We start from the raw sequence: 19,689 nt of genomic DNA, 5'->3' as shown, positions 1-19,689 counted from the left end.
ACTTGGCCATAAGACAATCAAAGACATTGTCCTACTGACCACAGGCTCAGCTGTTTATTCCCAACCTGTTATCCAGTTAAAACCTAGCGAGTATTGAGATTTTCCAAGAGATTTGAAAGGCTTGATGATGTCAGTACAGTGTTGTGTTATTCTGCCATCTGATATCCAGTTATTAAAGTCTTCAAACATGGACCCATCTCTTCAAAAGTGCTTAAACTGTCAAAATGTTGTATACTGTGTCCAAAAAATACACATAGCCTACTCCCTGTAGCATCTTTCACATATCCAATCAGCTAATTATTCATCTAAGGAACTTGTCCTAATCATACAGTATATGTGCACTATATTAGAGAAAAGAGAAGTCTATGTCAAGAAGACACCACACCTTGACGTTCCTGTAGAAATAACACACCGAGCCTTTTCGATGGTATCGCTGAGGTATGAAAGCCACAACTGCTGTTTCTAATTCAGCTTCTTGTACTCACACGGATATCTGACTATCAATCATAACATTTGGGCTTTGAAAGTGGACTCCTCATCTTTTCCTCTTGGTTGCTCTCTGTCTTTCTCTCAGACTCTGTGAATACTTCAGGTGCCACTCACTAAGCTTTTTTTTTCTCTTCAGGAACACTCTCATTCGTTCCTTATGTTCCCGATGTTTGGTCTTCCTCTGCGCTGACTCATGAGAAGACACACGGCTGTGGTTTGTTAACAGAACTCAAGCAAAATTCTGAGGTCAAAGAGACAATCAAAACCACTTACTTAAACTAAGATATCCTGGAACTCCAGTGTTTGACAGAGTTTCAGACTTCAACAGATACACTGAATCACTGTGTTTTCACTGCCTCATAAAAGAAACAATCACACCAGTTTCCATAGAGCTTTGGTGTTTGGTGGTACATAATGTACAGCATGTTTTTGTCGATCCTTAATTACAAAATGTTTTTGAAGTCTTTCCACTCTGCCGCGAAGAAAACATAAATCTGCGCAAATGCTGGAGCAGCACATCAGATTTAATTTTCAACAAACATTAAATAACCTTTTCTTAGACCCATGGGAGCTGGCAGGTGGGATAGGGGGTTGGGTGTTTTCTGTGAAACTCCATACTGTATTTAGGTGACTCCTCTGAGGCAGGCTGTGACTACTCCAACTTGGTTTCTACTAGAGGGAACCATGTTTTCAAAATAGATGGATTATCTTTGGATTTGTCAGTCAGTCATTAAGTAGCAAAACGAGCGTGACGGAATTTGCTTGGAGATCAGCTGAGAGGGACGGGGGGTCACTGTTAGCGTTGCAGCGATGATCTCACCCAGATATCAGTTTCATGTTTTTAGATGTGCTCTTTCTGATAAGTGACAATGGAAGACAGGGGTGTCAAGTCACTAAGCTCTAGTCAATGGCAAACTAATTTATGCATGGCAAATCAATTTCTGATGTTTGCCCTTTACATGCTGTATGATGACAAAACATATAAGGCCAGTTCGGAAGTTGGATTATGGTCTGGCAACGTGCCAAAACTTAATTTGATGAGAGGAAATATGCTAACTGTAAGTTGTTGTACTGTTGTTAAATCCACTTGTAAAGATTTTTATTTTAATTCTTACATAAAGCAGAAAGACATGGTGTAGCTAGTAGAAAAAACATATTTAACGCCAGCATGCTAACATACGCACGATGACAATGCTAACATGCTGATATTTAGAAAGTATGATTATATTGTTCACCAATTTAGTTTAGCATGTTAGCATGCCAACATTTGATAATTAGCACTAAACACAACATACAACTAAGGCTGATGGGAATGTGATTATTTTTACAGGTATTTGGTCATAAACCAGAGTATCAGAAAAAACATCTCATCCCATTTTAACCTCTGTTCTGTCTAACACTAGTTATATTAAAGTTTATCTCACCATATTAAGCACAGTGAGAACATATGTGGTTATGTTCTCATGGCCGTGGTTATCCATCATCTTTCTGTCCACCACCACCAGTGTCTCTACGTTGAGGTTCTGATTGGCCTGGTTCTTCATCAGCACTGCCCTTTTGTTCCTGGGGATAAACTTGTACTCATCTGGGAGGATAAAAGCATCCTTTTCTGGAGGTTTGGGCATGTCTGGAAAAAACAAATGGAGAGTGATAAAGGGAGTTAGAATTATTTAAATTATTAATTCATTTTGAAGCAAAACGATGTGGTAAAAACAGAACAAACTGAATGAAGTTTATGTAGCTGCAGAGTCAAAATGATAAGAACCAAACTATGGGATAATGGGTTGTAAGTGATTGATGAAAGAAAAAACATTAGTGCATATAATAACAATTTAATAGCAGTTATAACATCCATTACAAATATACAATCCTTCCGTCCCACAGCTGATTATACTGTATGTTGCACAAGATTTATAATGAACCTGCAGCCATTAGCCAAATGGCCACCTTTGTTTGTGAGTGTTAACCAGTGATTCTGGCAAATAGCTGACAACCATTCTGGATGATTAACTATACTCTTACTTTCATGACCTGATGTCATGCATAAACTGCAAACTGAGCTTTCTTTCTGTTGTTGACTCTGGCAGTCCAGTGTTATGCCACCATTAAGTAAAGTGTGAAACCATAGTGTGTGATGTACTGTGCATTAGAGGCACCTACAGAAAGTCAAATGTTCTTGATATGCAGTAGTTATATGAAAGCTTTACATGCTAAAAGCAAATCCATTTTGCTGTCAGTGCAGTCTTCAAAAACATGAGCTATCTCATATTCTGTAGTCATAATACAATGTTAGATAATGATGGACAAAGGCCATTTCTCGATTAATTACAAGAAGTCACCATTTTTATCCACTTTGCAAACATTATTAATAAAGGTAATTTTGAATGGCGCCAAAAATCATGTCAGTGTGTCATTGATAAGGTAAGTTTTTTTTCTTCTTTTTTTCCCTAAAGGGAAGCTGTATTTGAAAAGATGATGACGTAAATTGCAATGAATTCACAATACAAGCTTATTGTGAAGACTTATCAGCACTTCTCTGTTAAGTGAACATGTGACTCAGACAAACACACAGACTTAATCTTAACATCAAATGCCCAGTTCTGCCCTGTTTTTAACTCTCCTTTTGAAGCCGGGTCGCCTCCAGGAAAACCGTCTCTCATCTGTGCTCATCTTTACACTATGAAACGAGGTCAATAGTACACACCAGTCAAAGCAAAACAGCCTAAAACCATTGTGGCTTTTGACGTTATCACCTCAAATCTCCACTTCCATGTTTTCACGTTATCAAAACTTTCACCTATCACTGTCTGGCCGTGATAAACTATAAAGGTTCCAAAGATTGCTTATATAGGCAGGAAGCAGGTGAGCAACCAAAGTGCCTTTTTGACTAAAACACGGCACAGGTGTTCAGTGATGTCACTCTATGGGAATGTAAACATCAGTGTGTTTTCACAGGGGACAGACAGCTGGGGTTCTGCAGGGTAATGGCTGTGGTACCAGTCCAATCCCTGCCTGCTCGCTTTCAAGTGACCCCTGTGACACCGGCAATGTTAACTGATCTTGCGGTAATTTCTTGAGAGCAAACATTTGTCACAGTGTAAAGTGAGTATAAAACATTTCCCATAACCTTTAACAGGTTAAGTCACTAATGAAGTCAACCAAAAATGTCAGTGTAAATAGTGATAATATAGTTAAGCATTAACACGTGTCATCATGTGAAATGCAAATCAAAACCTCCTCTAGTTGCAAAATATTACTGAAATCTACAATAATAAAACCATCCCTGTCTAATTTTTAAAAAAAAGCTGCCTAATAGAATTTACAGCCTGCCTTCTTGTGAGTGAAAACTCACATATTGCTTTTCTCTTCAACACACACAGGGGCTAATGATGTGTTAACAACCACACATATTAACACACACTCTGCTACTTTCACTGAGGTGTTGAACTGTAAAAAGAGGCACCATTGTTGTCCCACCTACACAATCACAGTCTGTTTTGTGGGTGTTTTCTGCCCTCATACAATGATATTAGCATTCATAGCAACCAAAATGAAACACAGGAACATATTCTACTCGGGTGACGTCCCTGTGTTCCCATCACACTGACCAACCACAACCCTGTGAGGCTGACTGCTAACAGAGTTAACCGAAAATGTCAATAAACAGAATTATTATCATACGTCAATCTTTTTCTTCTCTGTGTGAAACTCTAAGTGGTGTGATAATTCCTCAAAATGTGTCTGAACCTCGCCGAGTTCAAACCACTAATTTAGTTATATCTTGACATTTAACATTCTTGTTATGACAAGTGCCTAAAATGTGTAATGTGAGAAGTGTGTCCAGGTGGGAACATTCTTTTTTAAGCGTTAAATGTTAACCATTTTCATTTGAGGTATTGGAAATGGCAAAAATAACTACATGGCAATTTTAGAATAAAAAATAATATTACATAATCTAATTTAGTGAGTTAAAGTAAAAACGGTGAAATGGCATATAATTCTTAGGTGGGAGAATATAAGTAAGATCAACCTCATTATAAAATTTGGTTGTTGAATTATTTAAAAATCCTGCATCATCAGTACAGAAAAGGTTCATGCAGTGCTTTTCTCCTTTTACTTGTCTACATGCCTACTTTGATTTGTAAAACAGAAAACCAATGAAATTGAGTACATGAGTACATGAAAGTGTCTCCCTGATTATTCAACATGTGCTTGGGAAGCACTTTCAGGAATATTTATGGGTCTGTGTTAGTGCTGCATGTTACATGTGGACTAGAATGAGAAATTGCCCTTACATACATTTCTTCCTTCTCCCGCAGAAGTGTTGCCTCTGCTTCTCCCCATGCCTGTAGTCGTTGTCATGGCGGTGGCTGTTGCGGTGACGGCCACTGCCATGGTGCTCCGTCTGGCTGCCAGGACTATTGCTCTCATCGTTGCCATGGTGATGATTGTGGCTGTCCCTGTGGTGATCTTCATTGACTGCGTTGTAGGTGGGGTCTGTTGGTGAGTCCGCGGATCTCTTGGTGACAAAGTGTGTGTGTGATTTGTGAGGAGCTGTATCTGTGGATCGCTTCTGAACCTCCCCAGGCCGGTGACCTCTCTGCTCTGTGTGAGAGTCCCTCCCAGTCTTGTAGAGGATGTGCGGCTGGTGACTGGAGGGAGCCGTGAAGTTCTCTCTCTGGGCAAGACTGAGGGAGACGGGTCTCAGGAAGTAGTCTGCATCTTGCGTTCTGATCAAACCTGACTAGAGGCAAAACAGACAGTCCCATTAGCTTTACAGCAGTGGCTCTTCTACTTATTTGGCCTGAACTAATCTGTTGTTGCACTCATGTTAATTTGTATGCACTCAAGCCATACGGGACCCGAAATAAACATGCTTACATCCATTCTAGGTGCAAAAATATACTGTACTTTGAAAAAATGTATAATGTTTGACTTGATTCAGGTATTCACACTTAAAATTTACACTTCAAAATATTTTAAAGTGACAGGTAGAGTACATATTATTGGATGTCCAACACTACAACAGTTGACACATTCTCTTTCACTGAAAGTAGCCTAAAGGGTCAGTCATATATCACAATGGAACAGAAAGATAACCTTCTCCGGCTATTCGTTTAACTTCCCAATCTGTCTCTGTCAGCAATTAGTCAAGATTTGACTTTTGGGTCACTGTGAACCTGACCCCCCTTCCCCCCAAAACCTCTGTGCAGCTCAATTACTGGCCGTGTTTCTTCATGTCCAACATCTGTTTTGCTGTTCGGGGTCAGACGTTATCTCAGCAAAATCTAAATAAGGCTCATGAGATGGAAAGAGTTTCAAACATAAGGGCTGGTATGAGGATGAAAGGAAGTGGCATCTCTCTCATAAACAATGTATGCACTCCAGGTCCTCGAGGTATAGGCATTCTTCGCTTTAATATTCAAATTTAGTACTTAGTACAAGTACCAGTGCCTTATGCTTTTGATTTTAAGGGAAAAGTTATGGGAAACCTCATTATAAATCTCTAAAGGTTCAGCTAAAGATTTCTCCAGTTGACCTTATTCTCTCTATCTCAGTCTCAGTCTCTTTGGGAGAGAGACAGAGACATTTTCAACTTTCATATTCCATTTTCAATAAACTTCTATCAACACGGCCGACTCAGACACTTGGAGATTATTTTCTCTTGCTCTCTGCCTCTTTCTTTGTCTCTCCCAGTCTCTCCAAACACGCACCACATCTGTGTTGACAGTCAACTGGCACGTAGTGTTTGGACCGTAACTGCGCTTGGCAGTAATAGTAGTTTCCCTAAAATACGTTTAATTGACTACAGTCTCCTTTTGTTTTTTTCACTGGGAGCTGTGAGTGGAGTGTGAGGTCCTTCATCGCTGCAGCCTTTTTGCTGGCTGACAGACACAGTCTGACACAGTGGCAGCGGCGAGGTTGGGTGTGTATGCATATGTGTGTGTGTGTGCATGACAGTCTCAGGACAGTACTAGGTGGATGAGTGTGTGTGTGTGTGTGTGTGTGTGGGACAAGAAAGTGTGCGCTATAGGTGGAGAGACTACAGAGATTATACATGAGCAACAAATGTCTTTAGGCAGACCTGGTGATGTTTTTGCTGTTGCTATAATGATTCTCAGTACTGATTTCCCCCATTTCATCATCACTTACTAACCCGGGCCTCTACCTCCGCCAGCCACAGATCAGGAAACTAGTGGAAGAGAGTTCCTGGAAAATACCGTGACTGTATTTTGCACTGACTTTGAGAATTGTGAACTCACAGCACAGATGAATACAAGCCAATACAGATGTGTCAGCTGTGACCACAATGACTGTACAGTTCACAGCTGTCATCACGTACTGTGGCAAAGAAAGTTATCATGCATTTATGTTGCATTTGTGCACTATTAGTTCCACAGCAGCTATATTGGCGTAGTCTCTTAAATGCTGTAAAAATATTATTACCCTCATTTTGCATTATCCATCAGAAAAAAGACATTTTGAATCCATGCAAACATCTGTATGACTCCTGAAGTGTCAAGATGTCACAGCAGTTCATGGTCAAATCCTACTGTTAAGTTTTATGCCCTTACTGCAAGCCAGTGTAGAGCAGTTGCTGTTTACAGGTGGTTCTGTGTCAGATAATGATCATTTCCCACCGCACAGAAACTGGTGTTTGACAGACAAAAGATAATCACAAACACAGACGTGGAAATATATTTGGAGACATATTTACAGCCGGAAACATGCCTTTTTGGCCCAGTACTTATTGAGATGATTACAATCTTTTAGACCCTTTACGCAAACACACACAAAAATACAAACAATGCATGCTTTATAATGAAGTCCTCAGACAGTGCGCATGTTTTGCTACATCAGCAACTTGCCAGTACCGTCTGTTTGTGTTAAAATCCCCCCAAAAACCACAAACGTGGCTGTGCTGGGAATCCCAGACAACGCTGCACCTAATTCTGACTATGGACATTTGACCTTGATGCAACACAGCAGTTTGCTTTGGGGGAATGAGTGGGCGGGGGGATCAATTATTGGGAAGAAGCAAAAGAGAGAGAGATGCTTGCTAATACGTTACCACCTTCCATTGTGGCCTGCCTGCCAACGGTCAAGAAACAACTCTTGCCAGGAACCCCGGCCAAGATCGTTGGTTACAATCACATGTGATAACTGGTGCGTGATCCTGTCATCCGCGTGGCACCCACCCCAGGGCTGTGTAATCACAGACGATTGTCATAATTTTGTTCCAAGTCACGGTGAGGCCTCTGACCTGAACCGTGCTGCTGTCAACCTTCAAAACTTCACATGTTAAGCACTTATTTTGTCTGGGTGGGTGGTTGGACAGGGGGGTTGAACATCGGGGCATTAGTGTGGACCTACACTAAAGCAGCACTCCATGGAAAAATAGTGTCATGTGATGGTTCACAACTAGGTTTCTGCTGATTTGTTATATTGATCCTAGAAGTTTGGAGATTTTGGAGCAGGGGAAGAAAAGGAATTCTCTTTTTTGTTGTTGTCTTTGTCACGAGGGGTTACTTTTGTTCAGCTCCTTCCAATGGCAGTAAAAGGAGAAGGGAAAGATTATGAAGAGGAAATCCATGATGGAAAGAGACAGTCAGTACTTACACCTGTAGCCGGTGGACTGGACTGTTTAGTTCGGAGTTGTTATAGAAACTGTCATGTTCTGATATAAGTAGGCTGGAGTTGACAGGGTGATCTGGCTGACATTCAGTCTTAAAAAGAGTCATGTAGTTAATGTGAAGATATGTACATAGCTGTGTTACTTGCAGCAAGTATGTATACTATAACTCATGCAGTTAGAAACTTCCAAACATGGCCATGCTTTAACTGTTGTTTATACCTGCACACAGTGCCATTCAAAGCACCCTGCAGATACAGTATGTAGAATCATGCAGAGGTAGTATTTTAAAAAATGGTGCAACATAAGCCAAGGACTTCTAAACAATTCCATTGGAGGCATGTCAACAAACACGGGCATCATGACAGCTATGACTGCATGTCATGGTGACAATGTTCACTCTCTCACTGCAACGTCTGTATCTTCCCTGTCAGCACCATACTTGTATGTTACATTCTATGGTTTCTGTATGCAGACTGGCCTGTCTTTTCAGCATCGGTGCTGAGGTTTTGGGGTTTATGTTGTCATCACATTGGTGCAAAAGAGATACATAGGTTCTATTATAATGTATGCCAAAATGCACGGTGTGGCGTATGACACCGAATGACATATTCCCAAATAGGGGTCTGGTAATCTACAGAGGTCCTTGGTGAGGTTCCAATACCAGGGTCCCTCAGCAAAATAAGTGATTTATGGAGATGACTATTCAACCGCATACTGCCAGCTCTCTTCATTGTACATAGGCATGTACTGTATGCATTAAGTTTATGATGACTGATTCTATTTTCCCTGCAGTATAACAACTGTCCATAGAATTTCAAATTTGTTTGAAATTCACAGATTTAGTTTCCTTACTGAAGTTGTTGTTTTCATGTTTTCATCTGTACCTTTTTGTTAGATCTGCACATGAAAGTCCTTTCAAAACCCTTTTGATGCAAATCTGAGTTAGGGATGAGCTACTGGTATGGGTTGTGTTTGCAGCTCCATCATAGCAAGAACCATGACTCTGTTTTTACTTAAGATCAATCAATGCCCCTTACTGTTTGATGAATTCTGTTTTTATGTTTTTTGTCCTGTGCTTACAACATCCAGTCAGATATTGATGTTGTAATATTTAACTTGTGTTGGTACATTCTGTATTCTTCTAAAACATGCACATTTTATATGTATATAATATGTATTATATGTGCATATAACAAGCTCTTATTTGTAGAAACCAGACTAGAAATTGTACAGAAAACCATATGTAAAAGCAGCGTATAGTATGTTCAATGAATTCCAAATGTTTCTGCCTTAAACAAAGCAACATGCATCCTCTTTGTCTTCCTGAGCATGGCAGCGAGCGTATCCCAGAGATAATCTCTCTATAATGTCTTCAGTCTGTAAACTCTGCACATCCTTACACAAAACAACATGTAGCTGCTACTTTCTTCAAGTGTCTGCATATGCGAGCCACTATGTTGGGAGATTAGGTCACACTAGTGCCTTTCCTAAATAGCCAAAGTCATCAGATTACACACTGTGCTCTACGAGGTGCAAATAGCAGTCATAAAATGCTGAAACACTACTTGGGAGGGCGCAAACAGCTGGACTCTCTGGAGTCAGACACATCCAGACAAGCAGCAACAGGAATGAAGGGGGGTGGGTGGGGTGGTAGGAAAACGGAACTGAGGGGGGAAGCATTCAGTGCATTACAAGATGCACCTGACTGTGTGCAGTATATAGTTCTCTCTTTCTTTCTGCCTTGCTCTGCCTAACTTGTTCTTCCTGATGGAACAGTGACCAAAAACATACTACTATATTTACTTAGAGATCAGATTTATTACTAAGTTTTAGATCCAAGCACGTGTTTTAATTCAGTCCAAACATATGAGAAGTGCAGTGTGTCTGAGAGAAAAGGAAATTTAATACAATATCTTAAAATAATAATCAGATTTACTCACTGTTGGTTTTATTCATTGAAACCAAAAACAGCACAGCAACAAAAAAATGTAAGTAAAAAAAATCTATTCTTCAGTAAAAGCAGTAGAACAAATAGCTCAAAAATTTCAAACAATCCTTCTTCTGACAGACCAAAGTGAAGCAATAACTCTTTCTTGTCCTTGGTGCATGCAAACTGGTTCCATGGTGGCTAAATTTCTAGCAGCTGAAGGCAGGGATTCAAACTTTGGCTCAGTGTTGACAGGGCCTATTGGAAAATTGGGAATGATACTCTGACACCATGCTTCAGCACTAGACACCATTTCTTAATCAATTAGAAATTTCACTTCAAGCTGCACCTTAGTCATCTGTTGGCCAGCTATCCAGAACACATTACACAAACTGGAGGTATATCAATTTGGAAACTGCATACTGACTTAATTCTGGTCTCAGAGACACATGTCCATGACTCAGTGCCTAATCTACTTTAACTGATGAAACCATGAGTGATGTTAGCAAATGATAAAACTAGTGACAGTACTTTACGATCATTTGGTGTATCTTAAGAGAAAATTGATCACAGCAACTTGCCAAGACCACACTGCATGATTTTCAAAGCTTCATCACATGAATAGCGCATCCCTCTTATAGTCTTGGAAATCCCAGAGGTGGGATGAGTGTGCAGCATTCTATTATTACTACTACTACAAGCCCTGTGGCAAGAAACACGCCCATCCTTTTACAAGAGGAAAACACATGACCTCCAAGTGATTTGTGGTGGGAGGAGATTTACTATTTCCCTTTGGTACAAAAGAAAGGTGTGCGTTAGTAGTCTGGTAAAATCAGATTAGACAAACAGATAGAGATGTATGTGAAGACCAGAGATAATGATGTACATTCAGAGGCAAAGAAAGAGCTAGACACAGAACTAAAAATGTTCCCAATTAATGTTTACTAGTTTACAGAGTAATAGATGGTTATGTCATTTTATAGAGGAAAATTTATAAGGCATTAAACAGAATCCACAAAAATTTGACCCAGTTGTCACTGCTGATGCTGCACCACCATCAGCCTAAATCATGATAATGTGTACAGAAGATTCTGTGAAACGTGTAAGGTAACTGTAACATTTTCTGATTAGCACTAAACACAAAGTACATCTGAGGTTGATGGGATGATGGGATGTTTGCAATTAAAGGATCATTTAAGTCAGTAGACTTTATCTCCTCTGAGCTGAGAATGTCTGCACATTCTGTGCCAATCTATCCAGTGAATGTTGAGATATTTCAGTCTGGACCAAAGTGGTGGACCAACAGACCATGGCCATTCTTGGAACCATGTTGCTACAATGTCTGAAAATCCCACAATATATCTTATGTGTGTGCGTGTAGGGGGGCTGTCAGGGTTAAACAATGCCTGTATGCCACTCTACTCACCCCACAACTCCCTCACCCCTATAAAAGCCAGACTAAAGTGGATTACGCAGCAGCATAAAGTCGTCACAGAGGAGGACCTATTTTATGACCTCCCCCTCCACATGTGCCTAGTCCACTGTGCACAGTCTCCAACCATTTGGCAGGTGAACAGTGTGGTCAGTGGGACTGGCCTGGCTCTTTTATTCCATCAGTTCCTTGCTTGTAAGTAAGAGATTTTTATGGTTGAACTCCCTACTGTCATCAAAGAGGGGCTAACCGGTATATGGGCTGCCAGAAGAGGGAAGTTGAAAAGGCAACTTATACACAGGCTTTACAACATAACACTCCTTACAAGGGGTTTTCAGCACTTCAAAATGGCACGGAGGAAACAACTACCCTTATTGCCTTCATCTCTACATCTCTCTCTCTTTCTCTGATCTTTCCTCATCTTTCTCTTTGTATCCATCAGTGAGCCTGAGAGGACACTTAACATACAGGCTGAGTGAGTCACTCTAAATGCACATGAGTAGTGTTGAATCCTTTATAATAAGGATGATTTCCATCTGTACACCAAAAAGAAAAAAAAAAAAAAGCAAACGAAAAACACCTTTAACCAAAGTCACACAATATTTACAGCAACCAATTGCAATTAACGTTAATGTATGGCCATCAATGGGGAGGATGAGAACTGAACTGAGATTTACTACAACAGCAAACTTTTGTTTTGTACCAAAAGGAGTTGTCCACAGTAGATTCTGCTCTATGTAATGTCTAGGTCAACTTCAACTCTGAATACTGCCTCATCAAATACAATTTCTCAAGTAATGACAGACCAAATAAGGGTGATGAAATGGAGTCATCTAAGTTGTATCATGCTGCAGTTGGACGCCAGGTGCTGTTACTGATACAGCTATTGATCTGGGTTCCTCTGGTCAATATTTACCTGTTGGCTGTCAAATAGGAGCCTGACCAAAGCTCAAGGTCTCTTATGAGCTTTCAAGTGGCCCAGTAAACTTTGTTACCAAGTTTTGGCCATGTTATGTGTACATGAGTGCATGTTGCAAAGTTAAACATACGCAGACACAAAAGGAAAACTGTTTCAAATGTGTAGTTTGTTTGGTATGACAGGAAGATGAGTTCAAGTGTTTCACTATATCCAAAGGTAGAAATAGCATAATGCATTAGAAATATGCAATTTCTAGTCTATATGAATTGTGATTTTAATTGAATAATAGGGATGAATGTGAAAACTCAGTAGCTGATTTGATACAAGATCATGTTGTAGATGTGATAAAATTCTCATATTGATAAAAATATACAGTTCAGAGCCAGATAAAGAGACATTTTGGCATTTTTGGGAAAATTGTAACAATCTTCAGCTTCCCCCAGGAGTCTAAATACCTTTGTCTGTTGACATAGTTTGCAGTTCCCCAATTCACATCAGAAAAAGTCAAATTCCCATTGATTCACTGACCCAGTCCATCTTAGCCGGCCTAAGTCGTGAGAACAGTCTTTACAGTCTCTACAACCCTGGACCTTTTGGCTGAATCTTTTATTGGGATCTGGTCTGAAATGCAGACATGCACACACACCCTCTCTCCCTCTCTCCCTCTCCCTCTCCCCCTCTCTCTCTCTCTCTCTTTCTCTCTCTCCCTTTCTCTCTCTCTCTTTCTCTCTCTGACATACACACTGAGAAGAAGAAGCATCCCTGGAAATGTGCCATTCTCTGTCTGTTGTTTTAGGGGGCAATTCTCAGACACAGCAGTGGTCCTCCGCAATGAAAATATAAACAGCAAACCAGAAAAGTCAGGCCTGGAATTTATTAGAATCAAAAGCACCAAAAAAACAAAAAACCAAACCCAAGTTGAAGTGAAATGTGGTCATATTGTTTTTTCAAGGCATTTGTTTAGTTAAAACTGTGAAAAGACTGTGGATTTCAATGACCATCATTTTCTTTTCTGCTGTTACAAGGTCCTTTAGATGCAAAGCTTGTATGACCTCAAGCTCGAATGCTCTCAAAACACAATTTCTTCTTTCAAACTTGGAATCTCACATTAACAATTAACATTTACGTGCCAATAGGTAACATTACAGACATTTCTCTGCCTTCTGCTCGGCTGCTGCCTCTGTCTTCAGTGATTGTTGAGCTCTAAAACAATATGTGTTTATGTGAGCTCAAGGCTGAGAGGATTAGCATGTATTCATTAAGTCCTTTGTTCTCTAGTCCAGACTACTGAGAGGTCTAGCATAACACTTGAGGTCTCAGGGTGGAGCTGCCTCACTTAGGCTTACTTAATGTCATTCTTACAGTAATGTTTCCTTTATGTTCATGCAGCACAGAAGGACCACCAAGGCAAGAATTGAAATTCTGCCAACTTTCTCCACAGAAAACAAACAAGGGTCCAAGGGTAATCATTAGCATTTGTCCATTCAGCAATGTTATCCTGCATATTAAAATAATTACTTTTATCCTGGACAAGTTGGATGTATGACATTAACAAACAAAAGGGAAACCAAAATTAGCACCAAACACCTGCATCAGAATGGTCTTTGGTTCACACACTTCAGTCCAGCTGAGCACAAATACAAGTTGTACTGCTGTTAATAACTGATCTTTCTGACACCAATAAATCTGCTTAGTTTTGGATTTAATATCAGCTTATTAATTGCTGCAGTCTGCTATTTATGGTGCCAGCTGTGTTAGATCATCAAAGATTATTGCTCTTGAGTTGAGAACCTGTTAAAATGCATAAAATGCAAAATGCCAGGTGCTCAGGCTTAAATAATGCTCAGGCTTAAATAATATTAAATAAAAATGTATATCTGTGGACTGTACTCCATATGTTGGCCATGAAAACTGGTCTAACAGCATGGTGTATGCTAAATAAGAGGATGAAATACCACCAAAACATTGTTTTGGCGTGTTTTGGCATGTGTGTGTTTTTAGGATTTTCCTGGCTTATAGACCAAACATTCTGTGGCGTTTGCAGACTTGACTTTTCCGTTCATTAGTTATTCATTAGCTGATTTAGGCAAAAGTGAAATGTACATGGAATGAGCAAGAACTAATGATGCACGACAGACTGAAGGAGGAAACTTCTGTGCATCACTTGCCAACTTAGCCAGTGGGTTTTTAAGTCAACTGGAGTCAAGTACAAGCCAATTTTATGACCAGACCAGACAGACAATACACTGACTCAAGTGCTGTGTGAAAGGCAGCCTTACAGTAGCGTACTGAAAGAACCGCTTGATGACTGTGCATGTGTCAAAGAAAAAGACAGTGTCTTACAATGATGAAAAATATGTGGTTTTATCTAGATTCACTGCCTGGCTGTAATCTGATTTTCTCTTCCTTTCATCCTTCTTTTCCCTCTCACTCTTTCCTTTAGCTCGGTGTCTGATTGACATCTTCTAACCCCAAATTACAGTAAATGTATTCATGTTTTCAGTCATTTACTTATACCTAGTCTCTGCTCTAATTCAGTGTTTTCTAAACTTTGACTTGAAATCCAAAAAGGTTCATGGACCTCTCTCTTCCCCCCTCTCTGGGCTTCAACATGACAAGAACACTAACGCTGTGTTTATATTATCAGGGTCCCAGGATGAGCCAAATTTCTGAAATTTGGCTCCCAGGCTCTCTATTTCTTTTAGGGTCAGTAAGTGCAATTACAGTATTCACTTGGTAGATCAATCTAGATGCTGCCAAAACTAAACATACTTTCAAATTAACTGACCCTGAAGTCTTTTTCTCTGATGCGAACACATGCACCAACCCAGATCCAGCTCAGCTCAACTACTCCCACCTCCTGCAACCCGACTCTGTGCACGTTCAGACTCACCATCCCCATGCATGTGGACAGAGCCACCGAGGAGTTGACCCTCGACCTCAGCGACCCCTGGTAAAAGCAGAGGTCGTCCTGGTGGTAGGCCCTCAGGCTCTTGGTGCCGTTCTTTCCCAGGACCTGGATGGCAAAGCCAGGTGCTATCAGGCTCTCTGAGGCCTCCCTCAGCTCCATGTGGAAGTCCTGCCCCAAGCCACTTAGCCGGAAGTGGACCATTTCACCGCCGCTGTCAGTGTTTGATGAGCCTGCATCTGGGTTCAGGGATCTGCGTCGCCTTCTGCGCTGATGGTGGGCAACTTCGTGAGAGATGTAAGCACCTTGGTGGTTGACTTCATATGGAGACACAATCTCATATTCTGGAGAGAAAGATCAAAAGTTGGGGGATTATTTTCAGTGAAACTGTGAATGTACATGCAATGGCAACAGATGGAGAGTGAAATGAGAGTGAAAAACGATGGCGAAAAGCATCTAGACAAAAGACAGAATCTACTTCTTTGATATGTAGGGGCTTCATGGGATCAAACAGTGGAAGATCGAAGAAAGAAACCTATGATGCAAGATGTAATGGACTATATTTTGTAGATGCAACTTGGCAAAAAGAAAACACATTGTCCTTGTATTCATTGTGGCCAGTCCATACTAATTTGGTACGTCAACATCATTTACTGTGATATACTGCATGTTGTGTCATGCTGCTACCTTGGCTGCATCACAGACTGAGGAAAAACTACAACCTTTTCCATTCCTTTGTAAATTCTCCTTGACCTGCCTCATATACTTTTGCTGGCAGGGTCAAGAAAGAGTTACAAGAAAAGGAAGGGTTCTAGACAATTCCAACACAGGCCGTTCAGCGGAGAGTGAATCATGTTTGACCTAGTGTTTTACTACAGTTTTTACTACAGCTCAGGCGAGATAACTGCAGGTCATAAAGAGGGCTGGTGGCAGGTCACAGGCCTAGCCTCTTATACCAGTTAAATGTCTAATGGTGCTGTGACCAAGAAACTAGCCTGCTTCCCTCCAGAGGTTAAATCAAAAGAGTAGCAGACTCCTTGAGCTGCGCCAAAATTGGTTTTCCAGGGGAAATCATGACAGCAGATGCCACTCCTATCCATCCTCTGAGTAAGAATTAGCTGACCTACTAAAAGAGGGCATCCTGTGTCAGGAATGATGTGTGTTATTCTCTTTAAGGCTGTGGAGACATTGCAGGGTTTTAGAGGTAATGTGTCTTGCATGCACACAAAAAAATGTGTTAAAACCAAGAATTATTATTTTGTCTCTGATGCTGGGAGAGACATTGTTTCACAGTAACCTTTGATACTGTGATGAGATCTTATTAATACAAAGTGCCTGATACTGTAAGTCATCACACATCTTGAAACATGCACTCGATACACTTTGGGTCTATGAGTAACCAGCAAGCAAACAACCAAAACAGCGTCATCATTGATTTTGTTACAGTGTTGTAATGGCCGTTGCAAATGTGTTTTGTCTTGCCATGGGAAAATGATACGTGGTCATTTTATCAGCTAAAGGTGCACAGAAATAACAGCAACCTTGGACTTACAGTCAACAAGAGCCAGAGTCAGTTACTGTACAGTATGACCTGCTTTAGCAAGTCTGAATAATGAGTAAATATAGCATGGGGACAGACGTGCTTTGGCAGTCAGCAGGAGAAACACGCAGGGTGACAGACAGTGTGTCATCACTGGCAGTGTGAATGCCTGAGGTTTGAACTTGGCTATTTGGTGCATTTTGGGTAGGCTGACTTAAAACCCCTACGCACAATATGACATATGCTTGTTAGTGGATGCATTTATTTAAAGCACCTTGCATTATCATGTGTGCATATGGTTTAGCATGGTTGGTGACAGTGGGAGGCAAACCTCCAACCCTTGCAATGTTATAACCACAACCTACACAGAGAGCTATAGGACTGCACAGAGCAAACACATACTTTAAGTCTCAAGCCTTTTCTGAGCAGACACCAAAGCACTTAGGCAAAACCTGAAAATGGTCCTCTCTATCTTCGTCGCTTTGTCCACCCCCCCCAACATACTCACACACATTTACACCTACTCAACTGTGTTTGTACCACCCTAACTTAAAAACCAGCTGCAGTGACCCATGTCTGACAGTATACAAACAAAGAGTCTGCAGGAATAGATAATGCAAGTGCGTGCACACACACACACACACACACACACTTGTCTGATGGACTGAGAGACTGAGACAAGATCCAGCAGTGGTTAGCTTGTTGGTTTAGTAGCTCCTGAGTACCATTAGTGCTGATAAGGGCTCTAACCATTGTACCCATTGGTTAGAGCTTGGCTTAAACTTAACAAAAGATTGAACACATGAATTTTTCCCTCACAAATGTTAAACACATCAACACTGAGCAGTAGTTGTTAAAGCACTGGCTGTGAGATGATCTGAAACAGAAGTGAGGGGAAGCCCTCACCTCTGTTTCAGATCATCTCCACATGAACTCAGTGAGGGGAGTTTTGATATTTGTTTATTTGTTTATGTGTCTGCTTTTCATGGAAACTAAAAAAAACAAAAACAAACCCCCAGCCCCCCCCCAAAAAGATCTGAGGGAGAATGCACAGCCAAAGCAGTTGCTGACTCAGCACGCCACATGGGGTTAGATCCACAAAACAAATAACAGATGAAAGTCTGTCTTGCACTTCCTGCTTGCACTAATTACTGAACTGACTAAGCAGTTACGGCAGGCATCAGTGCATCTTCTGACTTCCAAGTGCATTTTAACAATCGAAGTGTACAAATATGTCAGCCATTTTTATTGTCTTATTAAGCAATTAGATTAATGTCACATACTGATATTTTTCTTTTAACTGCTTATTATCCGGGACTCCACCAATCAAAACTTCATTTTACTTAAACTTCAACCACGTGAAATTATCTACCACAAAATTAACCTATTACTTATTTCCCCGTGGACCCCAGGTTTGAGCTCCAGTGGTGCAGCAGCCACTGATGGCTCTGTGTCAGGGTGCAGGTCGCCCCCCAGCGGTGAAGAGAGGCAGTGCGCAGCGCAGGTGAGCGCTGTTTGATGCTGCTGGCCGTTTGAGGGATGCAGTGGATGGCTTTACTTGTAATTTCATTGTGCCAAAATGTTAAGCATGAACTGGCGGATCATAATACACTCTCCCACACTAAAAACTGAAATTATTCGGAGAAACACTGCTGAAATCTGCGAGACATTTTGTTCAACTCTTGTCATACCTGTATGTTGAGGTAAATTGAGAAATCGGAGTAATGCCGATGCTTCCTGGTGAGATTCTGCTCTGTCAGCACCGTTATTCGAAGGCAAGCTCTGTAAAACAGGAGAAGTAAATGAGACTGCGCATCCTGCAAATTATCACGGAAAATGACCCTAAACTCGGCACTTAGTCATATGAAGTGTTGACAGCTTTATGAGCTGCGCATGCATGTGCGCACAGGCGCAACGGAGATAACACAACCGACTTACTTTGCCCAGTGTGAAAAAACAAAAGAGGTGGAAAAAGAGCAACGTCCAGTTTTTCCACTCTGCACGACTCCGTAAGAAAGTCATGTCTGTGGATCACCTTTAACCCCCCCAAAAAATGAAGCCTATATCACACCGCTACTTTCCAACAGTCCCAATATGCGCTTAAATAAACCCGTCCAACAGAAGCAGCAGCAGCAGCAGTTCAGCGGGACTTGTGATGAATAAAGCATCAACGACTCTCAGATGCAGGCTTCTTCAGTTGTGCCACTTTGGGTCTCCATTCATTTCCAAGTGTACCAGTATCCCGAGGCGGCAAATCGCATGAATTCAAGTCCACTCTCCCGGCAAGTCATTTTCCTTTATTCCACTCAGACAGTCCGACCAGTCTCTCTCTCTCTCTCTCTCTCTCTCTCTCTCTCTCTCCCTTTCTCTCACACACGCTCACTTTGCCGCTCCCTCTCTCTCTCTACCCAGTGACCCCCGCGGACCATTTTGACTCCCAGTGAAATCATGTGATTGTCTTAAATAGGCTGCGTCTCGGCTTGGCAATGGCAGACTTCTATGAAAGTCGCACTGAGTCCGAATCTGTTTCCCCCGGGAGCCCTACCGAGGGAGCACTGAACACGAGGCTGCAGAGCCTGTGTGGGTGTTTGAGTTTTGAGGAGGGGGGTGTGGGTGTGGGTGGTAGGTAGGCAGCAGCATGTAGCCAATCACATTTGACACCTGTACTGAGAGTCGGGGTTTGTATCCGTCTGTCGGGTTGCAGGAGACTTGTGGGAGAGGAACAGAGTCGCTGTGTGATATAGGGAAGAAAACAGGTAGAATGTTGTATTTGCTCGATGTATTTAGGTGACGAATTACATGCGCTGTAAGGAGCTTGCAGTAACAACTGTTTGTTAT

The 19,689-nt window shown here is 41.2% G+C and overlaps 1 protein-coding gene across 2 annotated transcripts in view; it reads right to left on the bottom strand.

Moving 5' to 3' along the window:
• LOC108889035 (A disintegrin and metalloproteinase with thrombospondin motifs 16) overlaps positions 1-19,396 on the bottom strand; it is a 52,688-nt gene extending 33,292 nt beyond the window's left edge. The window contains exons 1-5 of one of the 2 annotated variants that reach the window (XM_018685314.2): positions 18,790-19,396; positions 18,543-18,633; positions 15,297-15,655; positions 4,789-5,233; positions 1,914-2,116 (exon numbers count right to left, since the gene is read on the bottom strand). In XM_018685314.2, coding sequence (XP_018540830.1) covers positions 1,914-2,116; positions 4,789-5,233; positions 15,297-15,655; positions 18,543-18,633; positions 18,790-18,873 — 1,182 coding nt within the window. In that variant the 5' untranslated portion in view covers positions 18,874-19,396. Of the gene's footprint in view, positions 1-1,913; positions 2,117-4,784; positions 5,234-15,296; positions 15,656-18,542; positions 18,634-18,789 lie in introns of those variants that run through there. The other variant, XM_051076262.1, reaches the window with a different exon arrangement.
• Positions 19,397-19,689: the final 293 nt, after the last annotated feature.

The sequence above is a fragment of the Lates calcarifer genome, linkage group LG15, assembly GCF_001640805.2.
Source record: "Lates calcarifer isolate ASB-BC8 linkage group LG15, TLL_Latcal_v3, whole genome shotgun sequence".
Lineage (NCBI taxonomy): Eukaryota > Metazoa > Chordata > Actinopteri > Centropomidae > Lates > Lates calcarifer.
The sequence above is the reverse complement of the archived record's forward strand: the minus strand, read 5'-3'. Positions and strand labels throughout refer to the sequence as shown.